Raw genomic sequence first — 24926 nt, forward strand, 5'->3', positions numbered from 1 at the left:
TAGCACTGCAGGCTCTCTAATTCTATGGTTACACATGTCTGCATTTTTTGGGGTTGAAACCATGGGTGACGTCTTATCTGTGTTTCCAACACTACAGGTCCTTCCTTCAGTGTAGAGCTTAACAAAAATAATAAACAAATAAACGTAGAAAATACTGGAGCTGCAGAACACACTGAAGACAAAGCAATGGCAGAAAGCACTCACTCGTCCGAGCCTTTAGAGTCTTTTTTGCTGCTCTCCTCAATGTTGGCAATGGATTTGGCAATGGATTCAGAACGCAGTCGGTTGGTGACCTCATTTGTGCGCAGCGTGACACCGAATATGTCCTCATGGTAGCGTCCATCATCCTGGTGGTGGGAGGTGGAGGTGGAGGTGCAGAGAGGGAGGAAAGGTGAATGACATGGTTGCTTTGAACTAGGTAAAACTAGGTAAGAACTAGGTAAAAAAAACACATCCGTTTTCAAATTACAATTCAATTGTTTCAGACTACCATTGTATATTATGATTCTGACTTGCTTTGACTGTAAAAAATACAAATAAATGTTCATAACCTCAGATGTTTGTATTTATTCTTCTTATTTATTCTTCCTTTCACCTTAAAATATCCGCACGGATACAGACATATGATGTCATGCACTATGACAATGTCAGCAGTGCACAAATAGCTTACAATCATATTTGTGTGTTCAGTGTGCAGATATAACTTCTGCCCTTTCCTCTAACTCTTTCCTTCCACAAAAACAAAAAAAAGTACCAATGTACCAAATTGACAAGCCGGTAGTGTATTGAAGTGCTTGGCTAAGTGCTTGGTTAAGTGTGGACCCCCCATTCTCTTCCCTCATTGACGTAGAGAAGCCAGTGGGTGATAATGTGTTGACAGTGACGGCAGCCAGCATACGGTGGACATCTTTCATGCCTACATGATACATCATTGTGCAATAGAGTAATTCAAGCCTTACTCTGAGTTTGCTCATGAAGAAGCTGGCGTCCTCCAGGCTCATGTTACCCTGCACCTTGATGATCTGCTGGATCGTCTTCAGGACGTCATCCGCCATGATCACGTCCCCGCACACGTAGATGTGTCCCCCCTCGTCCCTCAGGCAGTGGTACATCCTCTCTGACAGCTGCTTGCGCAGCACGTCCTGGACATATTTCTGACGGAGGTGGCAGGAGGTAACAGTGAGCGAGACAGAGTGCATGGGCATTAAGCGTGAGCAAAGAGAAAGGAGAGGAGATGACAGACAAGGCAAGAAAGATGAGGGGGAGTGGGGGACAAAGAGTGAGAATCAAACACAGCGAAGTGAAATTGCACCTTGCGTGGAGCTGTTCACTTTTGAGCTGAACATCTGCATTTTGTCTTTGGCACCTGGCACCACACAGTTAAAAAGAGATGAGGCCATTAAATGGAAAAAGATAAGGAATATCAACACTTGACTAACTCATATCTACTGTATGTGGAGATGCTGTGTCCTGTTCATACGAGTATGTTCTGTAGCATTTAGAGTATTCTAAAGATCTGTGACAAACGCAATCATCCGTTGAATTTGTTGTGGTACCTTTGGCATGCCGGGCTCTCTTGAGTAGGCTGTATAGAGTCCCTTGAACACCTTCTTGTTCAAGGCATCAACGGTCTCGTCCTTGTAGATGTGGTCCGTCTCAGACTGGCGGCAGCCAAACACCAGATACAGGGGACTCGTCTCAATCCCTGGGGAGGGGACATACCTCGACTTTACTTTGCTGAATGGTACAGCAACAATGAGTTAACTTAGAGTGTCTTGTTTAACTATGGCCTGAGATTGTGCCTCAGATTTAATCAGAATACTATTGTTACACAATTATGCACACTGTAGCAGCACTTTGCACTTCATCTCGGGTATGATTCTAATCAACCACATCATGCATAGTGTTAAAATCATTTTACGATGTGGATTTCACATGAACCTCTCTGTGAGGTGACAATAGGTAGGACTAGTCTCTGAAAGTGCATCAGACCAACCCATTTCCCGCTCAAAGAGTTTCTGTTGCCAGAAGCTTCTGAAGGGAGCGATGCCTGTTCCTGGCCCAATCAGGAAGCAGGGGGACTTGTTCTCCTTGGGAAGATGGAACGACGTCGCCCTAGAAGAATCAACATAACTGACTTTAACCAAATAAACCTTCAATTATTGATGATGCTAATGAATAAAATTAATCGGTTTAATTAACAGAACTGACTGAAATAGGAAATGAATTAATCACATAATGACAAGCCACACAATACAGCACAAAATATATTGTTGGATATATTCTTAAGAGAAACAAGTTTACCCTCTGACGAAACACGGCACCATCTCGTCCTTCTTTATTCTGTTGAGCCAGGATGAACACACTCCATGGTGTTCGGGACCCTCTCCATCTGAATGACAGTTATCAAACGGGATATTTAGACTTCCTGACTCCTCCCATTTGCACCCTTTAAATGAGTGGTTCTCAAACTTTTTGACATCATTACGAAATGATATATTTGGTCATGGACCAGAAATATAGGTACATGTCCACATTTTCTCAAGATTGTTTTGAAAATAGCAGATCTACAAGTTCACAACGCGTCACACACGTTGTGAGCTTGTAGATGGGCTATTTTCAAATAGCCGATGCGGGTTAAACTGGTTAAACCAATTTTGCTGGGGACACCCTGGAACACAGGTAGACTACCCACAATGCAATGTTCAATGTATCTGCGCTATAGAGGATAATAACTGTAATTCAACTACTTATAGTCATCAGTGCACACTCATGGGCATGCACGCATATCTAATAAGAGGAAAGAGGGGAAAATGAAGACAAATTTTAGTTGCAGTGAGTTGCAGCTGGTGATGTTTGCTCACTACTTGGTAGTCTAAGGGCTTGGAAGCTGTTAAGTACAACCTATTAGATGTATGCTGTAGATGTGAAAGCCTTGTCAAACCGTACTGTATGTGCTAACGTAAACATTTGAGAGAGAGCCAGCATAGAAAACACCATTTAGAACAAAGTGGTATGTACATACAGCACAGTGTTTTGGAGATAAAAACAAATATATATATATAATATATATTGGACCAAATCCTGCTGGCAAAACACAGTCAATAGAAATTCCCCAGATACTGTAGTTCCAATTTCAGGTCTCATGTTGGCCCTATGGATTAGACTGGTGTTGCCAAAATAACTTTCAAGCCTATAAGTCCTCACCAGAATATTTCCTCAGACAGGCTGACTCAATTGACTTTTTAGCGGTGCCAACCGCTCTACGTTTGACTCTGTCTGCGTGTCCGTCCGTCCGTTTGTTTGAGCCTGGGATGAGCGCGGCAAAGAAGCAACACATACAAACACACGCGCACACACACACACGGACTTGGAGATTGCCTATGCCATCTCTCCTCTCATTGGCCACACGTGCCACTGGTTATCAAAGAGGGGTCCAGGGACCCCCAGCGTATGTTATGTCCGTCCGCCCGTATGAGCACGGGATGAGCACGGGATTTTAAACAGCTATAACTCCAGTTTGCAGCATGCCACCAAGTCCAAATTTGGTATGTGGACTTAGACCACCAATAGGGACGAGCATGAATTGCTGAAGTTATAAAAGAGGGGTGCAGGGACCCCAAGCGTATGTTATGTCCGTCCGCCCGTATGAGCACGGGATTTTAAACAGCTATAACTCCAGTTTGCAGCATGCCACCAAGTCCAAATTTGGTATGTGGACTTAGACCACCAATAAGGACGAGCATGAATTGCTGAAGCCCCGCCCCCTCTGTCTTCCCATTGGCTGGCCTTTAAACAGCCATAACTCAAGTTCGCAGCATGCTACGGAGTACAAATTTTGTACATGGACTAAAACCACCAATAGGGACGAACTTTAATTAGTTAAGCCCCGCCCCCTCTGTCTGCCCATTGGCTGGGCTTTAAACAGCCATCATTCCAGTTTGCAGCATGCTACCAAGTACAAATTTGGTAAGTGAAATGAACTGAAATGAGTTAAGCCCCGCCCCAAAGGCACCGCTTCCTTCACAGAAGGTGTGATTTTTCAGTCATCAGTGGCGACTTTCAAGCAGTGACATCAAAAGAACCACTGTGTGGGTACGAGGTACCCTGTCTGCCAGCAAAAAAATAATAATAATCAATCACTCATGATTTAAATTTAAATTATATTTTAAAAACTCTGCTCTATGCCATCGGCCGTGCTCGAGCTTAATTGTCTTGCTAATGGAATGTCAAGAATACAGCCATTTGAGGCCTCCCTGTAGGAACCTGACAGGGAGGCCAGACAAACATAATTAATTGCTCCTCAAGGCCTTGAAAAAGAGCAAGAGAGCAAGCAAACTTCTTTAATGGGAACACCTAGCATACCCTGTCAATCAGTCACAGTAAAAGGAATTTTACCTAAGTAGCACTTTAAATCAGAAGGAGGAGAGTGCTTGTATTCGAGTGACTCTTGAATGGATCACGGAGCCCCAGGTAAGCCTGTCATAATTATTACATAATCGCCTAATCGCTATTTTTTGCAAAATCGTCATAATCGTTTCAAGTTGAAAAAGTTCATACTCTTTCCAATATTTTCAAAAATAGTGGAAATAGCAGATCTACAAGCTCACTACAGCTTGTAGATCGGCTATTTTGCATAGTAGGCCTACATTATTTATTTTGATTATTAGTATCGATCATTGTCAGTCATTTCTTTGTATATTAGAGTTATTTGTCATATCTGGCCTGTGCCATTTTTGTTTACATTTTTAGTATTGATCATTGTCAGTCATTTCTTTGAATATTGAAGTTATTTGTCATATCTGGCCTGTGCAATTTTTGTTTACAAAGCCAAACAGAAATCGAGCGTTCCTGCAGCTGTCTGTTATAAAACTCCCTCCACCTCCCCAGCCTCCTCCAGTGGTGTGCCATCTAAGTTAAATGTATGATTCTGTGGGTTGCATGATGTTACATCTGTGTATTTGTATGACAATTCATCGTCCAGTAAAACGTCACGATCGTCGACAGCCCTATAGCTCCAGCATTGAGGCAGTGCGTACGGTATAGACAGGTTTCCTGTTAGTAAACATGAGAGGATATGACCGCGCAGAGGAGGGGGAAGCCTATAGAGGGCGCCATTACCCGCAGCAGCTCTGGTCAAATGTCCATTCATAAAAGAAATGATCTTCACCGGGTTTAATGAAAGTAGATTAAATTATGCAGTTTGTAATACCTTGTTTACTCAATAAAAATGATTTGTCGGAAGTTGGATCTGTTTGTATATAATAGCAGCATTATGCCTATTATGCCTATAATAGCAGAATTATGGCTATCTAACTCCCGAACATAACAACAGAGTGAACGGCGCAACAATTCGTTTCCCCCGAGCATGCGCAGATTGCGCATTCTGCTCTGTGATGACGTCGCACGGAAATCCGTCTATAGTACCTCGGGTTCGGTAGGAGACCACGGCCACGGTGAGGTGGACCTCATTGGGATGCGCGTCCAGTGAGGAGCTGATGGAGTAGTAGCGAGGCTGCAGCAGAGGCAGCTGAGTGAGCAGCAGGGTGGTTGGCATCTGAATGGACGGGAACTCCTCCAGCACCTCCACCAACGTGGAGTTGTTGTACCACTTCCACTGCTCATACTCCTGCAGGCCCTGGGGGGGTCAAGGAGGAAGGGGGATTGCAGAGGTGTCACTTGGTCTCACAGGTAGTGGTGGAAAAAGTACTCAACTTCTTTACTTAAGTAAAAGTACCAATACTGCAATATAGAAAATACTTTGTTACGTGTTAAGTAAAAGTCCAGAATTCTAAATTTACTTGAGTAAAAGTACAAAAGTATTGGCATCAAAATGAACTTAAAGTACCAAAAGTAAAAGTACTAAAATATTTGAAAATACAAGCTCACAACGTGTCGCGATGCGACGCGTTGTGTGCTTGTAGATCGGCTATTTTCAAATAGCCCAGGTATAAAATAGGGCTAAAGTGGTTAATGTATGTTTTATAATATCAAAATCTTAAAAGCAACTAGTAACTGAAGTTTTCAAATAATTGTAGTGTAGTAATGTTGAACAAATTGTTGAACAAATTGCCAGCAGAATACAACAGAATAAACAACTTTTTCCTCACAAAAAAAGCTAAACCAAACAATTTGCCTATTTTCAAAACTTGCAGCAAGTTCAACACAAGAGCATGGCCCACGAGAGAGCACGGAGAAGGAGCGCTAATGATTGAGCTGAATGCTAAATGAATTACCTTACTGAGGAGCTCTAGTTTCTCCTTTTGTTTCTCATCGGTTGCCAGGTTAGCAAACTGCTGCAGCAGCACAGGGCTGGGCGGGGAGGTGATGTCCAGGAAGTCCTTGAAGGCTTGGAATATGGTGCAGGCAGGGATACGACTTTCCGGTGACCAGTTACTGATCGTACCTGTAGTGACAGAAGAACATGAAGGTAGTTTATTACACCAGTGGTTCTCAAAGTGGATTCCAGGGACTCTCTGGGTTCCTAAATTGACCGTCTGTAACTCTGACAGTGGACTCTGACAATGGAACTGAAAAAGAAAATCTGTACTTAAGTAGCACATGTACTTAGTTACTTTACACCACTGCCAAACAGACACATTACCCACCCGAGGCAGTGTTCCTCTCCTCCACGAACTCCAATTGGAAGATTTGATCAGCGGGTGGACCATCCTCCAGCTTCTTTATGAGAGCTGTCACCAGGTCCACTTGGTTGCTAGCGAAGACGCCCACATGGTCACCGGGCAGGTATTTCAGGCCCTCGTGGTTATTTGTGTTGAGCCGAATAAACGCAGTGGTACGACTGTGAAAGAGTAGAGGGGTGAATAGTGACACACCATTTTCAGTCCCTTCCAGATTGCTATTTGATAAATAATGTTTCACAATTTGCTGTTCAGCGTAACCAACTCAATTTCTTCTTTTGTTTTCACATCATGAAAATGTTTAAATCCCAGTCCCATGAAACCATAAACTTACTCAGATTTAGGACTTTGCAAATTTAGAGATTCCACCATCTTGGCGCCGTACACCTTCTTCTTGTGAATTGCGTACAATGCTGTTGGCAGTCACATTCACAGTTATCACATTAAGCCTTGTATTCTAACCTCAAGATTTATTTGCCTGAAAATCTAGTAATCAATGGTGTATAGTGGTTTTGTCATCACTGGGCCAGTGAGTACCTTCCGTGAGGACCGGGGCCTCTTTGACGTAGGTCAGGCGGTACTTGCTCTTCTTCCAGCTGCGGTCATTGACGATCAAGGAGTTGTTTGCTTGGTCCATGTTCACGTCTCCGACACAGAACACCTCACAGGCCACCTTTGACATGCAACAAAAGTAAGCCATGGAAAAGATGAGTGCACTGTAAAAAAATATGTGTAAAAACACAGAACTTCCCCACGACCGTAATCAGCATAAAGACCTGAAGCCCAAAGGGCGACTGTGTGTAAGGCACCGACCTTAAAAACGTTCTTGGCCCAGGTTCTGAAGGACTCCTCCTGGCCAGACAGCTCGTCCCCCTCTCCCATTTTTAGGATGCGCTCGCCCCCCAGTTCTTCAAACAGAGTGTCAACAGTGTGGGCAAAGGCACAGAAGTGTGGATAGGCCCTAGAGCCAAGGCCAAACACTGAGTACCTACAAAGAGGAAGAAAGAGTGAAGATCAGTGGTGACTGGGGCTAGACAAATGGCCCTCAAGTCGGCCCTTTTTAAACAGTGCAATCTTTTATTTTTTTTGTGATTTTCGTTTTTTTTCCATATTTACACAGTTTGAATGTTGAAGAAGGTTTTAATTCCAACAGAACTGTTTTAGGGTCATTACATGGTTAAAATTGGGATTGTGGGTTAGAGGTGTGTTTTTTTCTGAGATAATTCCATGTCCTAGAGAAATCTAGGACATGGACTCACACTCTGAGAGTGGTGCGATGCGGTGCGCACTACAAATATACCAAACCCATGAGTCAACCTATGACCTATTGAGGTCCATGCATGATTTCTGTTTTGATTACCTGACATTGGCGAAGGGTCCGGTACTTCCGAACATACCTGCCTCGTCACTGGAGGACTTTCGAGGGTCCGAGTGGGAGGAGACACTGTTGAAACGCACCTTGTAGGACCTAGAAGACAGGTGGAAACACAGAAACAAGAGGTTGGAGACTTGTTATACAAGGACTGAACTGAAAGCTTGAAACTCCACATGCCAACTACTGCCCACACAGTTCAACTCACTTCACTTCTTCTGTGTCAAGTGTTGGGCAGCTCAGCTCCATCAAACCAGCTCCAAATTTCTACAAAGATGCAAACGACAGGTTGTTTTTGATATATATGCATAATCAATGTGTTGTATGAATCCTGAGGTATGTTGGTGTGGTTTGTTAAACATGCATGCAAATATTCAGTGGTGGACAAAGCTTTATTAACATGCTTGTTAACAGTGCAGGTCGTACAGTCAAATGTTATGCTAGATGTTATCCTTCCTAGAATTAGAATTGAGTCAAAAGTACAATATTTGTCTTTGAAATAGGCTACAGTGATGTATCCAAAATACAAAAAAAAAAATACTGTAAGTAGGCCTACAGTACTCAAGTAAATATACGTTGCTATTGTCCACCACTGCAAATTTACGCACGCACGCACGCACGCACGCACGCACGCACACACACACACACACACACACACACACACACACACACACACACACACACACACACACACACACACACACACACACACACACACACACACACACACACACACACACACACACACACACACACACACACACACACACACCTCTCCATTTTCTGGTGGATCTCCGTTGCCAAAGGTACTGGTCACCACTAACACCAATGTCTCATGCTCCAGGTGCACCATGTCATATTCTTCCATGGACATTACCTGCAGACAACAGAAGAAGAAGAAAGCTCTTTACATATTTGAAAAAATGTAATTGCAGAAAAAAAGGGTTGTAGGGTCCCTCAAAGATAACACATGAATATAATATGATAATCAACAAAACGGCTATTTTCTGCAAAGGCTAGGTTTGGTGTAGGGGGGAAAAGCTGACAAAGTACAAGTTTTCTAAGTATTGAGGGTTTAAATGGTTGACTGTCTGAAAATACACATTAACATGAATCAAACACAACGCTACACATTGACAGTGCTGTCAAACAAGTCTATGAAGCTATCTATGAAATCTATGAAAAAGTTGAATCTGCAACACTTTGTTGCAGGGGGTCTTCGTTGAAGACCACCGCACAATGCTGTAATGAACACTCTGCCCAGGCAACAAGTTGATAATGTACTCACTGCTTCCATATAATTAATTAGCACTCAGCACTATAATGTCAGTGTGCCACACAATCAGTGTGAAGAGACAACTATCCTCATCTACATGACAAGCAGGAATGGCCCCAGGCATTCTCATCTGTCCCTGAACCAGAACCACACACACGCGTACACACTCATGCATGCAACACAATCGCTTGTTGCATGATTGATCACATTGGGAACAAGGAAAATGAAGCAAAATGTCCTGGAGCCAAAACACTACATGATTGAGAGAGCTACTCATGTTATTATTCTTCGTCCAAAGTCATTTACACCGCCAGGGGTGCTTTCAGATCTCATCTTAAACTACAGCTCAATGCCTGGCTGGATGAATCTCAATTCAGACGCCCCGCACTTTCATGCATGTGAGCAGAAGAAAATGTGACAAAAGCCTTATTTGCTTCCTCTCTGCCCTTTATTCGTTCTACTTGCTGGGCCATGTCGGATTCAGGACCAGGTCTGGGCCCTGGGGCTGGGCCCAGACCGAGATCCAACTGCTCCCCTTCCCATCAGACAACAGCACAAATACAGGTAGACATTACCCATCTCTCTTGAGTATTCTAATGGTACCTTTGCGTCAAAAGCGTGATTGAAGATTTGACAGAGGGTTTTGGCATAGTCTTGGGACTTGCCCGTCTCAGTGGCATACAATATGGAGGCCTTGACTCTCTTGGCCATTGCTTTACCAAATAACCTGGTTGAGAACTGCACAGCCCTGCAGAGAAGGGGAGAGAGAGACAGAGAGGAGGGGGGAGTATAGAATGATAGATGGAAAAAGTATAGAAATAGATTAAAGTCAATTTTATTTATATAGCACCAAATCACAACGAAAGCTCTCATGATGACGCTTTACAAAGAGCAGGCCTAAACCATACTCTTTAATTTACATAAACCCCACAATTACCGCATGAGCGAGCAAAGAAAAACTCCCCTGTAGTGAATGAATGTGAGGGGAAAAAACTGATGAGAAACTGCATCATTGAAGAACTAGAAATGTGAGAGCGAACACAACCGCCCCGGTCATGGCCAAAAGTCTTGGCAAAAGTCTTGGCAAAAGTCTGGTTTCATGGCTTTAACCCATTGAGACCTGAAGCCGATTCTACAAATGTCTTCTAAATTCTAACCGTTTAAAAAAAAAAACTAATGTTACTATGTCAGTGGTTCTCAATCTTTTTAAAATATTTTGTTCAAGGGACCCCCAGAAGCAAAGATTTGAGTTACAAATGTTCGCTTTAAAAAATATATATTCAAAGATTTGCACGCATTTTCACGATTTCTCAAAAATAGCAGATCTACAAGCTCATAGCGTGGCACTCGGTATTGCGCTATGAGCTTGTATATCTGCTATTTTTTAATAGCCAAAGTGTAAAATGATGCTTTTTAGGTCAAATCTAAAAATGACACAGATGCTTCTCCCGGTCATGTGATTCATTTCAGCAGACACTGCAGATCAAGTCAAAAGTAGCGGATGGATGGCACAGTAGCTACAGACATACTTGGGGGGGGGGGCAATGTTAAGTCAACCTGTTTATACCCCCCAAAGATGTCCGCCGCTACCAAATGACACTTGTTGACGCCCCCTTCAGTTTTTTTGGCACGCTCTATAGACGGGTTTCATGTTTGTAAACATTGAGAGGATATGACCGCGCAGAGGAGGGGTAAGCCTATAGAGGGCGCCATTACCCGCAGCAGCTCTGGTCAAATGTCCATTCATAAAAGAAATGATCTTCACCGGGTTTAATGAAAGTAGATTAAATTATGCAGTTTGTAATACCTTGTTTACTCAATAAAAATGATTTGTTGGAAGTTGGATCTGTTTGTATATAATAGCATCATTATGCCTATTATGCCTATAATAGCAGAATTATGGCTATCTAACTCCCGAACATAACAACAGAGTGAACGGCGCAACAATTCGTTTCCCCCGAGCATGCGCAGATTGCGCATTCTGCTCTGTGATGACGTCGCGCGAAAATCCGTCTATAGGTAAGAGCAATACTAAAAAGGTGGGTCTCAAGATTTCTTTCAAAAATGTCAACTGATTCAGTGAATCAGTTGACATAAAGTTGAATTCTCCACTGAATAAATAGGTGTGAATCAGAATCAGAACAGAATGTGTGCTCAGTGGCAAAGATTTCAGCACTTGTGCAGGTGAGCCCAAAGTGTGTTATTTCGGTCATGGTTGATGACGGAATGAAATGGCTTGGTATTCACATCATGTAAACCATGCAAGTAAATAAACACAAATCAAACTTTGCATCCGATATAAATACAATTTTATATTTTTGCCGTGGCTTATCAAAAGAGTGCATTCTTACTTGGCCAGTTTCTTAAATCCAATGGCTTTCTTTTTGGTGGGTGTTCCGTTGTTCGCTGCCTTCCACACATAGTCTTTCCAGGCATCTGTCTGTTTCAGATAAGGAGAAGGCACAGAGACACTGGTGTGAAGCTTAACTAGGTATCTAGTACTGCACACGAAAAAAAACACCCTGTACATGTACTGTAGCATGACAAATCATCCATCCCTCATGACTATACTGTCTGTTTGCATTCCCTCACCTGGTACTCGAAGGAGGGAGTAAGGTGATAGTTTAGCATCTCCTGGCCGAACACTGGTGTGATGCTCCCCGACATGGGGGGCACGACCCACACCCAGTCTGCAGGACAGCCTCCCCGGAGCTTGTGCTCATTGTCCATGTGTTTCATGAAGGTCTCCGCAGCTGTGTGGTGGTCTACTATCGTCACTTTGGATATCTGGAGACAGAGGGCAGCAGGGATGTCATGTATGATTGTTGACTGTCAGAGAGCTCTCAGCTGAATGATTCATCAGAAGAGATTATTACATCTGCCAATGTTACGTATCGTTAGCCTCATAGCATTTTCCATTTTCCGTTTTCAGGGAACAAATAAAAAATCACTTTCTGCCTAAGTCATCTAGGTGACTTAGGCAATCATGAGTAAAAACACATCTTGCCTAAGTCATGTTTACTGCCTTTATTTATATCTGCCTAACTCTACTCTCCTACCACTGCTGATTCATTCTGCCTTATTGCCAATGTTCTCAGACAGATCAGAATTCTTGTTACATTCAAAAACTAATTTAGCCCAACAAAAAAGTTTACTTAAAAGCACTTTCTGCTTAAGTCATTTTGGAATGTAACAAGCGTTCTGATTGGCTTAGGACATAGGCAATAAGTCACAATGATGCAGCAGCGATAGGAGAGTAGCGCTCGGCAAAAATGTCAATTTGACCAAAAAGTGACATAGGCAATTATGCTATGAGGCTAATGTTATGTATTCTATATTCTGAGAGCATGTGTATGTGCTGCTGACACTTGTCAACTTGTGAATTTATAAATTGTTCTCCACTAGCTGGAATTCACCTCTGAACTGTATTTGTACTGTGTTGCACCACGGGAATCAGGCAATGTTATGTTGACCAAAGACATAAATGATGTGTAGCCGGTGAGCAAAGTTCAGGCAGAGACACTGGAGTGGGTTACGTGCCTCCTCTGTGGGTTATATAACTGTAACGGGGGTGGGGGAGGCTTTATCTCCGTGCTCTGAAATGGCTGTCTTCTAATTATGTTGAGCAGGGAGTAATATGTACAGTAGCAGAGCCTGAATGACAAGATCAAATATAATACTGACACCTGTGTTTACACTATAAATGCTACAAATACCGCATTCAAATCTCATCAGTTGAATGAAGAGGAGCCCACCTGGAAACTGTAGAGAACAGCAATGTTGATCTCCACCAGCGCTGTGTCCTTCCATAGGGAAGAGATCTTCCTGGTGTCCAAGCCCATCCTCATACCTACTTCCTACATGGCAAGGAATGTAAGGACAGCATTATTTCATTGCAGACGTAATATGACAATGACACAGTATGATGTTCTGTAGTATTCTGAGGGTTGCGAGATGGCCATCATAGTTTGCATTAAGGCCTTTGTAGCATTTGTCACTACTTGAGGTGAAGGTGTTAGGTGTGATTAGAATAATAGGAAAAGCATCAAACTCCAGATAAAAGATTTCCCCCTTGCAATTATGGCTATGCAACATGCAAATGTGTTGGGTCTCCTGACTCTTGCCAGTGCTGCTGTTTTCACAGCAGAACTGGCCACAGTTATGAAAATACATTGCCTCCAACACAAAGTCATGCTGCATTGCTCTAAAATCCTTTACAGTATGTGAGCACACTGTAATGCGTGTCCTAGCTAACATGCTGTAGTCTAGTGTGCTATGACTCATGTGCCCTGACTAATATACTTTGCTATTTTGATTACTATTGTTGCTATTCTTTATTACTGTATTTCTTTAATTGTTGCTATTGCTGCAACAATGTTGAGGAACCAAAACCAAAGAATTTTACTCTTCTGTACACGTTAATATGTACAAATATTTGTATTTTTAAGATTTGAATAATAAGAATGCATATGATTTGGTCAGAATTTATTGAGAGGATAGCCCCTTGAGATGAAGCATCTCATTTTAGAGGGGGTGCTAAATTTAGATTAGTGTAAGGCATTCATGTGTGGAGTTGTTAAAATCATAAAAATACCATCCACGGCACGTCGAACACATTGGCTTTGAAAATGAAGAGTACCTTGGTCTTACATGGCTTACTGGCACTAATTGCAACTCAATCAATTAATTTCTTAGTTGTACTGTTACATTCTTCAAAAGAGGGTTATTATTAATTCATAGCATCATGTGCTACTGTAGCTGTGGTTTTCTATTGCAGTTTTGCTAAGCAAAATGTTGTAGATGGGTAAAGGGGGGCATTTGGATTTACAGTAGAAATCAGGGAAAGGAGGTACTGAAGCCAAAACAGTTTGAGAATGATTGTTATACACAAACATTACCTCCAAAATATTATAACGGGAGCTGTCACAGAAGTCCCTCGCACCAATCTCTGATCCCATGTACCAGCCGCTGAAGGGGCAGGCAGTGAACTGAATTCCCCCAACATCCAGCATCATGTTGGACACTGCTGGTAGAACGAACCATTTCAGGCCCAGCTCCTTAAACCACTCAAACCTGGGCAAGGAAACAACGTTTATTCAACATACTTTACCTGAATAAAGGGTTTTGTGACATGCAACTCAATCCAATACAATACAGTGTTGTCTCACAAATTCCCAGGCCCAGAGATAAAAACAGTGAAAGGCATTAAGTTCAATCTATGAGTGTTCCTTCAGTGAATATACAATATACATTTCTTACCCTGCAAACCTAGAATAGGGCATCCATGCTTTTAGCTCCTCCAGATTTTACTATTGTAATGCACTTTATTCACTTATCAGCAAGTGCAATTATACAAAGACTGCAACTGATACAAAACGCTGCTGCCAGGCCTTTTACACACACTAAGATAAATGCCCTTCGCTGGTTACCTGTGAGTTTTACAATTGTTTTAACATTGTGCTGCTTGGTTAAGCACTGCATGGTCAGGTTCCTTCTTAAAGGAGAGATCCAGTCATATTAGGTGTTTGCTTTGATGTGTCGCTAATCACTCACCAACCAGAGACGTGCAGAGAGATTTGGAGAGGCAGGGGCTGGAATTTCAAAAGGGCACATGCACGGTCCCCCCTGCGCGCGCGAAATTTTGCGGATATTCGTCGGATTCGGGTACTTCTTTTACCTGTTTTTTGTTACTTTATTTCGGTTTTAGGGTTAGGTTATAGATATATATAAAAAAAAATGTAAAACAACTTTTTTTAATAATTTTTTTATTGGTGGCTTTGGATAAAACATTGGTGGCTATAGCCACCGAAGCCCCCGCCTAACGACGCCACTTATTCTTCTGTATAATGAGTACTTTTACTTAAGTAAAGAAATTGAGTACTTTTCCCACCACTGCTGCTGACACCGAGAGAGAGAGAGAGAGAGAGAGAGAGAGATATAGGCTCCTGCTTGACAAGTAATTTAACAGCTTTTTTTTGGTCCATACTACCTAATCTGTCTCAAACAATTGGTCCGTGTTCTGCGTGCATTCACTGCGTTCAGTTGTGGCCTCAGTTAGGTATAATATACTTCGTTTGCCGGGCGGTATCGCGCACCCAAAAAATAGCCGATCCACAAGCTCACAATGCCTGGCGTTGCGACGCGTTGTGAGCTTGTAAATCAACTATAATTCTGCGCGAGCACTGCACGGCACGGGTCTCAATTAAGTAAGCTTTACTGCAGGTGCGCGCAGGGGTCTCTACAGTTTACAGTCAGAGGAGACAAGGGCACTTTTTACCGACAGACAAAAGGGCAGGGGCTCAAGCCCCCTTTGATGTCTATGTGTGCACGTGCATGTCACCAACATACCAGGGGCAGTTGATTTTTTTTCATAAAAGCCCCTGTTGTCCATTGTGGAGACCCCTTCCACTGGCATAATGGAGTAGAGTGTAACAACGAAAATCGCCTCTTTTACTAGCTCCAAAGTTTTTGTTCCACTAATCCTCATTATGCAGTGTCCTGATGCTCATTCAGTGCATGTTTGAGTGTCAGGACACTCCATAATGAGGACTAGTGGAAGAAAAAAAAAAGCCAAAATAGCAGATTTACAAGCTCATAGAGCTTGTACAGTATATCTGCTATTTTTGAATAGCCAAATAAATCTTAAAATGACACAGGTGTGTTCCAGGTGTTAATGGCTTAAGAGTGAAGCACATGTTTGAACATTCTTTAAACTCACCTGGGGTGTATGATGTCCACCTCCAGGATGTCCTCTGGAGGGATCTCATACATCTCCGGATCTTGCCCGTTGGCTTGCAGAAGGAGGGGCAGGACGTCAAATTTCCCCATTGGGGGCTTCCATCCCTGCTGGATGCAGAGCTAAGGACAGAGACCAAAAGGGAAGTGATCGGACGACATTGATCAAAAATATGTTTTATTGCAACTTCACTGCAACTACCCATCATTCCTACCTCAGTGAACTCTACACTGGCAGGATCTCCAATGATCTTTCCATCAGGCAACTTGTAGCCTGCGTACTTTACTAGCTGACCGTTCCATACCCGAAAGTCATGTAGACCATCTGTCCTCTGAGGAAATATGGTAATAGCTGACCTGCACACACACACACACACACACACACACACACACACACACACACACACACACACACACACACACACACACACACACACACACACACACACACACACACACACACACACACACACACACACACACACAATTAGCATGTTGATATCTGAACATGATATACTACTGTAGATTAGATTTTTGCTAGCTAGGGATTTTCACATTGCAAAGAAAATAAAACATACTCTCTCGCCATGCCTTTCGGCCTGGCGGAGATAATAATAGCTCTGTAGCTCTGGTCCATAGCGTTCTCCTTAGCGCTATGGACCAGAGCAAATAGATAACCGACATACCATATCTGAGCGTGTTTGATGGCATTGCAGATCGTAAAAAAACAAAGAACAGCTGGTGTGAGGGCAGTGGTGACATGCAGCACCAAACAACTTCTAGATATCTCTTAGCTCGACTCGAGACACTGTAAAATGTTAATTTAACTCTGACAGTGGGCAAAGGAGAGTGTGCCAAACGGACCCTTACGGTAAAAAATTAAAAAGATCTATGGCAGAACCAAGTATGGCTGTCAAAGCTCTAAGCTTTAGAATGTTTTTGCAAAACATCTTTTCAACTTTCACATACTATGCTACTGACCGAATCAAACCTGGCAAAAGTAGTGACAGACGTGCTAGCTACAGCACAGTAGCCCTCATCAACATACTGTAGATATCAGGGATATCACGTGCAGTAATGACCCTGTCAGCCAGTAGTGTAAATGTGAGGTGTCACCGGTGGGCGAGCAAACACTGTCTGCGGGTGTGCCAAGCGTGACTGCTCGCTAGCGGGGTGTGTTGCCAAGCCAGCGAACAATGGTTAGTTCACAAAGAGACTGACACATGGGAGAGGCAATACACAGTGTCAGAGAAAGCGCTAAGAGACGGTGCACACGCTGACAGATGGACAGTGGGTTGAGAGAGGGTAGTGACAGAGAGGAGTTGATGAGATACTGTACATGGAATGACAGATGGGAAAAAGGGAGATGTATAAAGCATTACTAAAGGATTCCCACCTAATGTTTCCTTTATTGGTGGCATATTTGACGTGATTGCAGATGTAGTTGGACATTTCATGAGGAGTTGTGCAGTCCCTAGCGTCAAACACCTGAAAAACAAATGTCATGATGAAGCACAAACTCTGGAGCAGCTCAAATCTGGTTAAAACACGGCAGAAATATATCATTGGGTATGAACTGAATTGGTTCAACTTTTTATTTTATTTTTATGTGTGACTGTGTTGGGTCATCAGCCATGTGATGTGTACAACACTAGTCTAAAGTCTACTATAGCATCGAGTTAATTTTAAGGAAAGAGCGTTATGAATTCATGAAATCTTTAGTCAGCTTCACAAAAAATAACAGTGATTTAATAGATACAGAGTATAGGTTATATACTGTAAGTGCCCTACTTCCACGTTCACAGCCACCTAATTGCTGGGGGACCCGATAACGCTTATTGTTATAGATAGATACCATTCAATCCACCGTAACACAAAAAAACGTGCCACAGAGGCACGATTGGTTACCTCCTCTGGCTTTTTGACACAGAAGCAGAGCACATGCTATTTGAAATGGCCATTCTATACTGTTCTAAATCTATGGTTGATTGCAGTACGGTAGCTTTTGACCAATATCTCTAGAATGACTACAACCAACCAACCAAGCACAGATGGAGCGCACAGTTGAATTGTAGGCTACTGTAGTTTGTGTAGTAGCCTGGAAACAAGAAGAGTGGGCACCTCGATGTAAAATTGGCTATTTTGTCCAATATTTGAAAAATGGTCTGAAGTAATGTAAAATATACTTGATGTGACACATACACGGTACATCATTATCAGACTTAATTTTATCATTCAACTTCTTGTTTATGGCCCAAAATGACTGGATATACAGGTTTTGTAGCAATGTGTAGCAATTGTAGAAATATTAGACCTTAGTTGTCGAATGTTGAAGCATATTCTAATCATGAATACTTTACATTATGTAAAAAATATTGTCCAAATATTTAATTTTTCAACATTTTGGACAAAACACTCTTCCTTAGTGCCCACTCTTCCTGTTACCAGTGGTGGAAAAAGTACTCATAGTTTTTTACTTAAGTAAAAGTATCAATCCTGCAATGTAGAAGTACTACGTTAGAAGTACAAATCCGGAATTCAGAATGTTCTTGAGTTAAAGTACAAAAGTATTGGTATCAAAATGTACTTAAAGTACCAAAAGTTAAAGGGTTAGTTCAGATTTTTTGAGTATTTTCTGTAGGAAATACTTACCATTAATGTAGTGGTTGCAAAGGTATTAATTGATTGCCCGAGTCCCGTGGTCAGAGTTATGGTCCGTTTCTGATAAATATGAATGTAGTTCCGGTAGATTAGTAGATTTGGTAGGGGCCGCTCATTAAAAATAAATAAATTAAAAAAATTAGCGTCATTTGTATTGTTGACCTATTTCTACCATATAGAGCAGGTTTCGTTCAATTTCGACCCCTCTGTCACATGGTACTATTTTTTGTGTCATATATTTTGTGCGTGAGTAGGCTGCCGCGGCGCAGTGATTCTGGACACAAACATTAGTACCATGTGACAGAGGGGTCGAAATTGAACGAAACCTGCTCTATATGGTAGAAATAGGTCAACAATACAAATGACGTTAGTTTTTTTAATTAATTTATTTTTAATGAGCGGCCCCCACCAAATCTACTAATCTACCGGAACTACTTCATATTTATCAGAAACGGACCATAGCTCTGACCACGGGACTCGGGCAATCAATTAATACCTTTGCAACCACTACATTAATGGTAAGTATTTCCTACAAAAAATACTCAAAAAATCTGAACTAACCCTTTAAAGTACTAAACTTTTGAAAATAGCAGATCTACAAGCTCACAACGTGTCGCGATGCGACACGTTGTGAGCTTGTAGATCAGCTATTTTCAAATAGCCTAGGTATAAAATAAGGCTAAAGTGGTTAATGTATGTTTCATAATGTAATCATTTATATCTGCAAAGTTACTAGTAATTAAAGTCTACAAATAATTGTAGTGGAGTAAAAGTACAATATTTGCCTCTGAGATGTAATGGAGTAGAAGTAAAAGTACAGAAATTTTAAACACTCCATTAAAGTAAAAGTACCTCAAAATTGTACTTAAGTACAATACTTGAGTAAATTGACTTAGTTACTTTACACCACTGCCTGTTACCAGTAGCCCCACCTGTAATTTGGACCACTGAATCCTCCCGATACAGCGGGCAGAATTTCTCCAGGCTTGCTTGGCACCATAAATGAGCTCAGTGCTCTTCAGTTGGTAGGTTCCCGTATCCCCAATCTCCTCGATCACCTCCTCCAGTCTTTCCACGTGGGGCTTGGAGCCAGCCCTGAACCCAGCACAGTCACACCATGGAAGTCATAGAAAATCAGTTACAAGTCATTCAAAGTGATAGAAAATCAAAGCGAACCTTTTGAACTAAAATCTTTGCTTCTGGGGGTCCCTGGAATTTTGAGATGGGGGTCGGTGGCCAAATACATATAATTGTGGGGGTCCTTGACATGAAAAAATTTGAGCGCCACTGATATAGAAACATACGTTTTTTTCAGAATACTGTTGGGATTTAGAAAACATTTGTAGAATCGGCTTCAGGTCTTAATGGGTTAATGGAGAGGTAGATTGGTCTATGAAGCTGTGTGCTTGCCTTTTAATGGAGGTGAAGTATTCGTTTATGAAGTCAGTGGCCAGCGGGATCACCTCGTCTTGGGTTCGCATGCGGAGACAGTAACTTTGCCGTTGGGGCATCATCTTTGAACCCCAACACACCTCCTTGGCGCATACAGGCATCTGGAGAGAGACATCACATTACACATGATGACTATTCCTTCTTTCATAGACATCACATTACACATGATGACTATTCCTTCTTTTATAGATTACAGAGGTGCCTATTCTGTCTTTCATAGAGAAATACATTACACACAATACACACAATGACTATTCTTTCTTTTATAGAGAGCAGTGGTGGAAAAAGTACTTAAAAGTGAAAATATCAATACAACATTGTAAAAAATAAATAAGTAAAGGTTTTGTACTTTTAATCAAAATTCACTTGAGTGAAAGTACAAACGTTTTGGCATCAAAATATGTGCCAAAAGTAAAAAGTATTCATTATGCAGAAAGTCCCATTTTCACAAGTTTTCAAAATGCATAAAACAACTTTTGAAAATAGCAGATCTACAGATCTACTTGTAGATTTTTCTTTGAAATAGCCAAAGTGTGTATAGGGCTGAAGTGGCTATACCACTGATAGAGATACATTGCACATGGCTGTTCCTTCTTTTGTGTGACATGCAGATGGTTGCCATGCTTGAATTCATTCAAGAACCCAAGCTGAAATGATAATGTTATTGTTCTCCGGCAAAAGCTGTGCAATTACCAGCAAAAATGTAGTCTCCAATGAATGAATGAGAGTAATATAGCTATGGCATACTGTAATCATTCAGAATTAGCACAAAACAAAGTGCTGTGTATATTTTAGTTAAGATTCATTAAGCAGATCATGGCTGCATTCATGAATACATGAATGTACAAGACAGGAGACCACTCCTGCAGCCGTTGTCTGCAGTACCAGTCAGTGTGTGTTGAGAACATGTGCCTGAAATATGAGTGCCGTGTTGCCTCCTATTCATCTACTTAGCCAGAGAATCACAATGGCCGGGTTTCCACAAGCAATTTCAGGTCGTGCGTAGCGTAGAAGCTGCGTAAGAGCCTCCATGCAGCTGCGCAGTAGCAACCCCGCTACTCACTATCTTCATCAGTAGCAGCTGGGTGCCCTACGTGCTATCTAAACTGGCTCCAGGAAACACCATCATCGTAGGTTCTCAATTGCACAGCGTTGCGTGTCTGCCTATAACAGGCTTCGAGAAACAGCAAGCACGCAAGACCTCCTGGACGAAGCCTACGCAGTCTACGTAGTGCTGTCTTACGCTACACAGCAGTTTAAACACCCTCTGCACACCATTTAAACACACCATATATATATATATATATATATATATATATATATATATATATATATACACACACACACATACGTAGACCCTTCGTAGGCCCCACGCAGCATCTCTATGCAGCATCTCTTTGTGAAACGTGGCCAATATCTCTCATATCAATTACATTTCTGCTCAGCTCAGCGGTATAGATCAAAGTGGAATTACAGGATGTCTGTCCACTGCTTTATACAAAAAACCTCTATCCGTTTAAGGAAGGTTTGAAGTAATAATTTATGCAAGTACTGAAACGTTACTCGTCATGTGTAAAACAAAAGTCATGTACTTGCTCTCTTTGAGCAAGTACATGTACTTGCTCTTTTCTTTTCTCTCACAGTCTCATACATTTCAGGTTTTATTTCTTTGCCTGATAGTTTTAGCCCATGTACGCAAAGTGTTATTATGTTAAGTGCTCCACTCTCAATCTCCATAATCTCTTTTGAGGAGATTACCAGACCAAGCATTACTTGGTTTTCAGGCCAAACAAACTAAAGCTCCACCTTGAGTCAATTGTTTTGACGTCATCTTGAGCCTTGGCAGAGGGACTTCCCTAAGACACTAGAGACATGTATGTGTACTCTATTTATAAATCTATTTATCTATTACAGTATTTAAAGCTGCACTAACTTTCCTGTACTGTTCCCTAACTTCATTACCCCAGAGATGCAAGAGAATACATTCACTTATTTATATTTTGTGGTGACACTGTCAGCGAGTCGCAGACAGTATGGATGCTGAGACATGAAGTAATAGTAGACGTGTGTGTTGTTCGACACTTGTCTCACAAAAGCATAAACTGACCTTCACACAGCCCTGGGTAGGCCACCCAACCTATAGAAAGATATGCACCCGGTAACAATGTTGCTTTGTAGTTTGTAGTATAATCTCACCTCGGTGCACTTCTGGTGGAGGATATCATTGTACACGTTGCCAGTTTCCAAGTTCTTGACCATCAGGAACTTTGGGCCTTTGATTTCTGGACCGTGACCTGGAAGCTGCGGGGAGGAACAGAGACATGTGACAGTGAGTCGCTCCAACAAGGGGATCGTAGAGGTCTAATCTACTCATCTAACTCAAACTTTATTGTAACATAATATTTACTGGTAAAAGTGGGTGAAATGGGGTTTGTGCAGGCTCTCAATATGCAATAATGGGGGGGGGGTTATAAAAGAAACAAAGAGGAAACAAAGTGCATTAAATAGAAGCAAGATTAAAATCAGTGTCATGTGGATTAAAAGTAATTTTACAAACCACTATGCTTGCAGATATGATCAAAGACCATTGTGTCATAAAGAGGGGCCATAATACTCAGGCAACCATATGTGGACAATAACTACACAAGTAAAAGGGAAAAGTGTGACAGAAAGGGAAATGGAAGGTAAATTTAAATATGAGTTTCATAGAAATAAAAAAGTGCCATAAAAAATAATAAACTATAACAGATGGTTTGTCTGTCTGTCTCCTTGAGTCTTATTCAGCGACAATGAAACAGTAGGGAGAAGGAGACGGGAACGGGAACTGTCTGGCACGGTAGCCTGTTCTCTGATCCTGAATGGATCATCAAAGGTGTCAGAGAACTCGAGGACTGATAGGACTGACTGAACATTCTGCACTTATCCAGGCAGCTCAAGGCACAATAGTCCCTTGTTGAGGTGATAAAATGGCCTTCTCAACGAGAGTTACTTGCCAGAAACAGAAAGTTTATCATTTAGTTTCCTACCATGTCGTTCTCAGCAGGAGGATCGGTGTGCTCTGTTGGCGTGGGTTCCTTCTTTGGTTCCTCACCTGCGCCGGCATCATTATCCAACACCTGCGGGGGAGGCGTGTCGTTTCCCACACCAAGGTCCCTGAAAGTCAAACACAGGCTCCTCAGCAGCTCATTGTTGTCCTCCACCCCGTTGACCAGCACCCCGCGGCCACCCGCATCCCTCATCAGGATCAACACGGCGTGGCTCTCGGTCGATACGTTCTTCAGGGTCTCCAGCGCCCGCTCGTAGGACAGGTCCACCAGGGGCTTGTTGTTGACGGCCAGGACGATGTCTCCCACCTGCACCAGGCCACATTCCTCGGCTACACCGCCACGGATCAGGTCCGACACGACGATGGGCGGCTTGGACACCCTCTGTTTGAGCAGGAAGCCCAGGCCGCCCACTTTCCTCTTGAACAGGCGCACCGAGATGATGTTGGGTTGCAGCTGACAGACTGTAGGCTCCGACTCCTGCATGGTGCCGGTGTGTGCTCTGACGCGTGTATGTAAGTGCGGAGATTGTGCGTCCCCAGGGATATGGCTCTGTAGGAAGAGGAGGGGGAGAAGAGTATTAGTTTTGGAGGAAATTTCCTTTACAGGATTATTTGTTTACAAAGTGCTGATTTATCATCAGCTAAAAAGGGCATGCGAGTCAAAGCCTGATTAATGCTCAGTTGCGCATCATGTCCCTCACCGGAAATGGCAGATCTACAAGCTCACAACGTGTCCCAGTGCACGTGTTGGGAGCTTGAAGGTTGGCTATTTTTGGTGCAGGACACCGGCGCACAACTAAATAAGGCATCACTCAGACTGCTTTCAGAAGGGGTGATAATACCAGGTCATGAAGATGTATTGGAGACCGATGAGGAATATTGTCAGTGTCAAAGTATATCATGATCTATTTGATGCCCCCTGTGGGCCTTTATTTTTGTCTCGATATCTGTACCACAGTGTCCAGAATAGGGCCTGGATTAATCTTAAAGGGCAAGACCACTTTGGTTTTGGTTGTGTAGTTACCTTGTCATGATGTAACTCCAAAGGTGGTCAAGAAATCTAAAATAATTGCTCATTGATTAGAAATTGATATTTCAAAATATTGTTTTTGTTTTGTTTTGTTTTTATTCAGGAGCCGATTACAGTAAAGAGTAGGCAATATTCAGAGGCTTAACCAAGGTGTTACTTCTCTAGTTCCACTGGCAAAAAAGTAAAAGTATCAATACTGCATGTAGAAATACTCTGTAAGAAGTAATAGTCCGGAATTAAATATCTTCTTAAAACTACTAAAGTATTGGTATCAAATGTACTTAAAGTACCAACAGTAGAAAGTGCTCCTTAAGCAGAATGTCCCATTTCACAAGTTTTCAAATGTATAAAAATCTTTTGAAAATAGCAGATCTACAAGCTCACAATGCGTCGCATCGTGAGCTTGTAGGCCTAGCATCTAAATAGTGAGACAAAGTTAATAAACAAAAAGCAGGACAGTGCTGAAAAAGAGCATGGGTAACATTCAGTGCTCAGTTCACACAAGTAAAGTTTCATGAATGCATATCAGTCTGAACAGCATGAAGAAACTTACTGTGACAGCTGGCCTTAGAAGAGTGTGGTTTCAGTAGAATGATCTGACAGGTTTGAAACTGTACAATTTATCTAGCCAGTCGCACAAGTAATGCAACTAATTAGATCTCCCCTTGTAAAGGGTATTGGAGCAACAGAGTTAGCGGACACAACTCAAACCT

General features: G+C 42.2%; 1 protein-coding gene across 1 annotated transcript; it reads right to left on the minus strand.

Moving 5' to 3' along the window:
- Window positions 1-200: 200 nt before the first annotated feature.
- On the minus strand, window positions 201-23667 carry LOC311046971 (nitric oxide synthase 1-like; the record flags this gene model as incomplete). The annotated part of the gene is made up of 26 exons (XM_084059551.1): window positions 201-347; window positions 960-1154; window positions 1557-1705; window positions 1997-2115; window positions 2305-2392; window positions 5428-5638; window positions 6237-6406; window positions 6609-6802; window positions 6976-7054; window positions 7179-7314; window positions 7455-7629; window positions 8002-8109; window positions 8222-8280; window positions 8786-8890; window positions 9893-10037; window positions 11641-11729; window positions 11882-12076; window positions 13045-13146; window positions 14188-14362; window positions 16008-16147; window positions 16240-16381; window positions 17421-17512; window positions 19618-19780; window positions 20096-20238; window positions 22334-22438; window positions 23164-23667. 26 exons carry the CDS (start codon window positions 23665-23667, stop codon window positions 201-203), a joined length of 3930 nt encoding a protein of 1309 aa, XP_083915677.1.
- Window positions 23668-24926: the final 1259 nt, after the last annotated feature.

The sequence above is a fragment of the Gymnoscopelus microlampas genome, assembly GCF_963454915.1.
Source record: "Gymnoscopelus microlampas genome assembly, chromosome: 6".
NCBI lineage: Eukaryota > Metazoa > Chordata > Actinopteri > Myctophiformes > Myctophidae > Gymnoscopelus > Gymnoscopelus microlampas.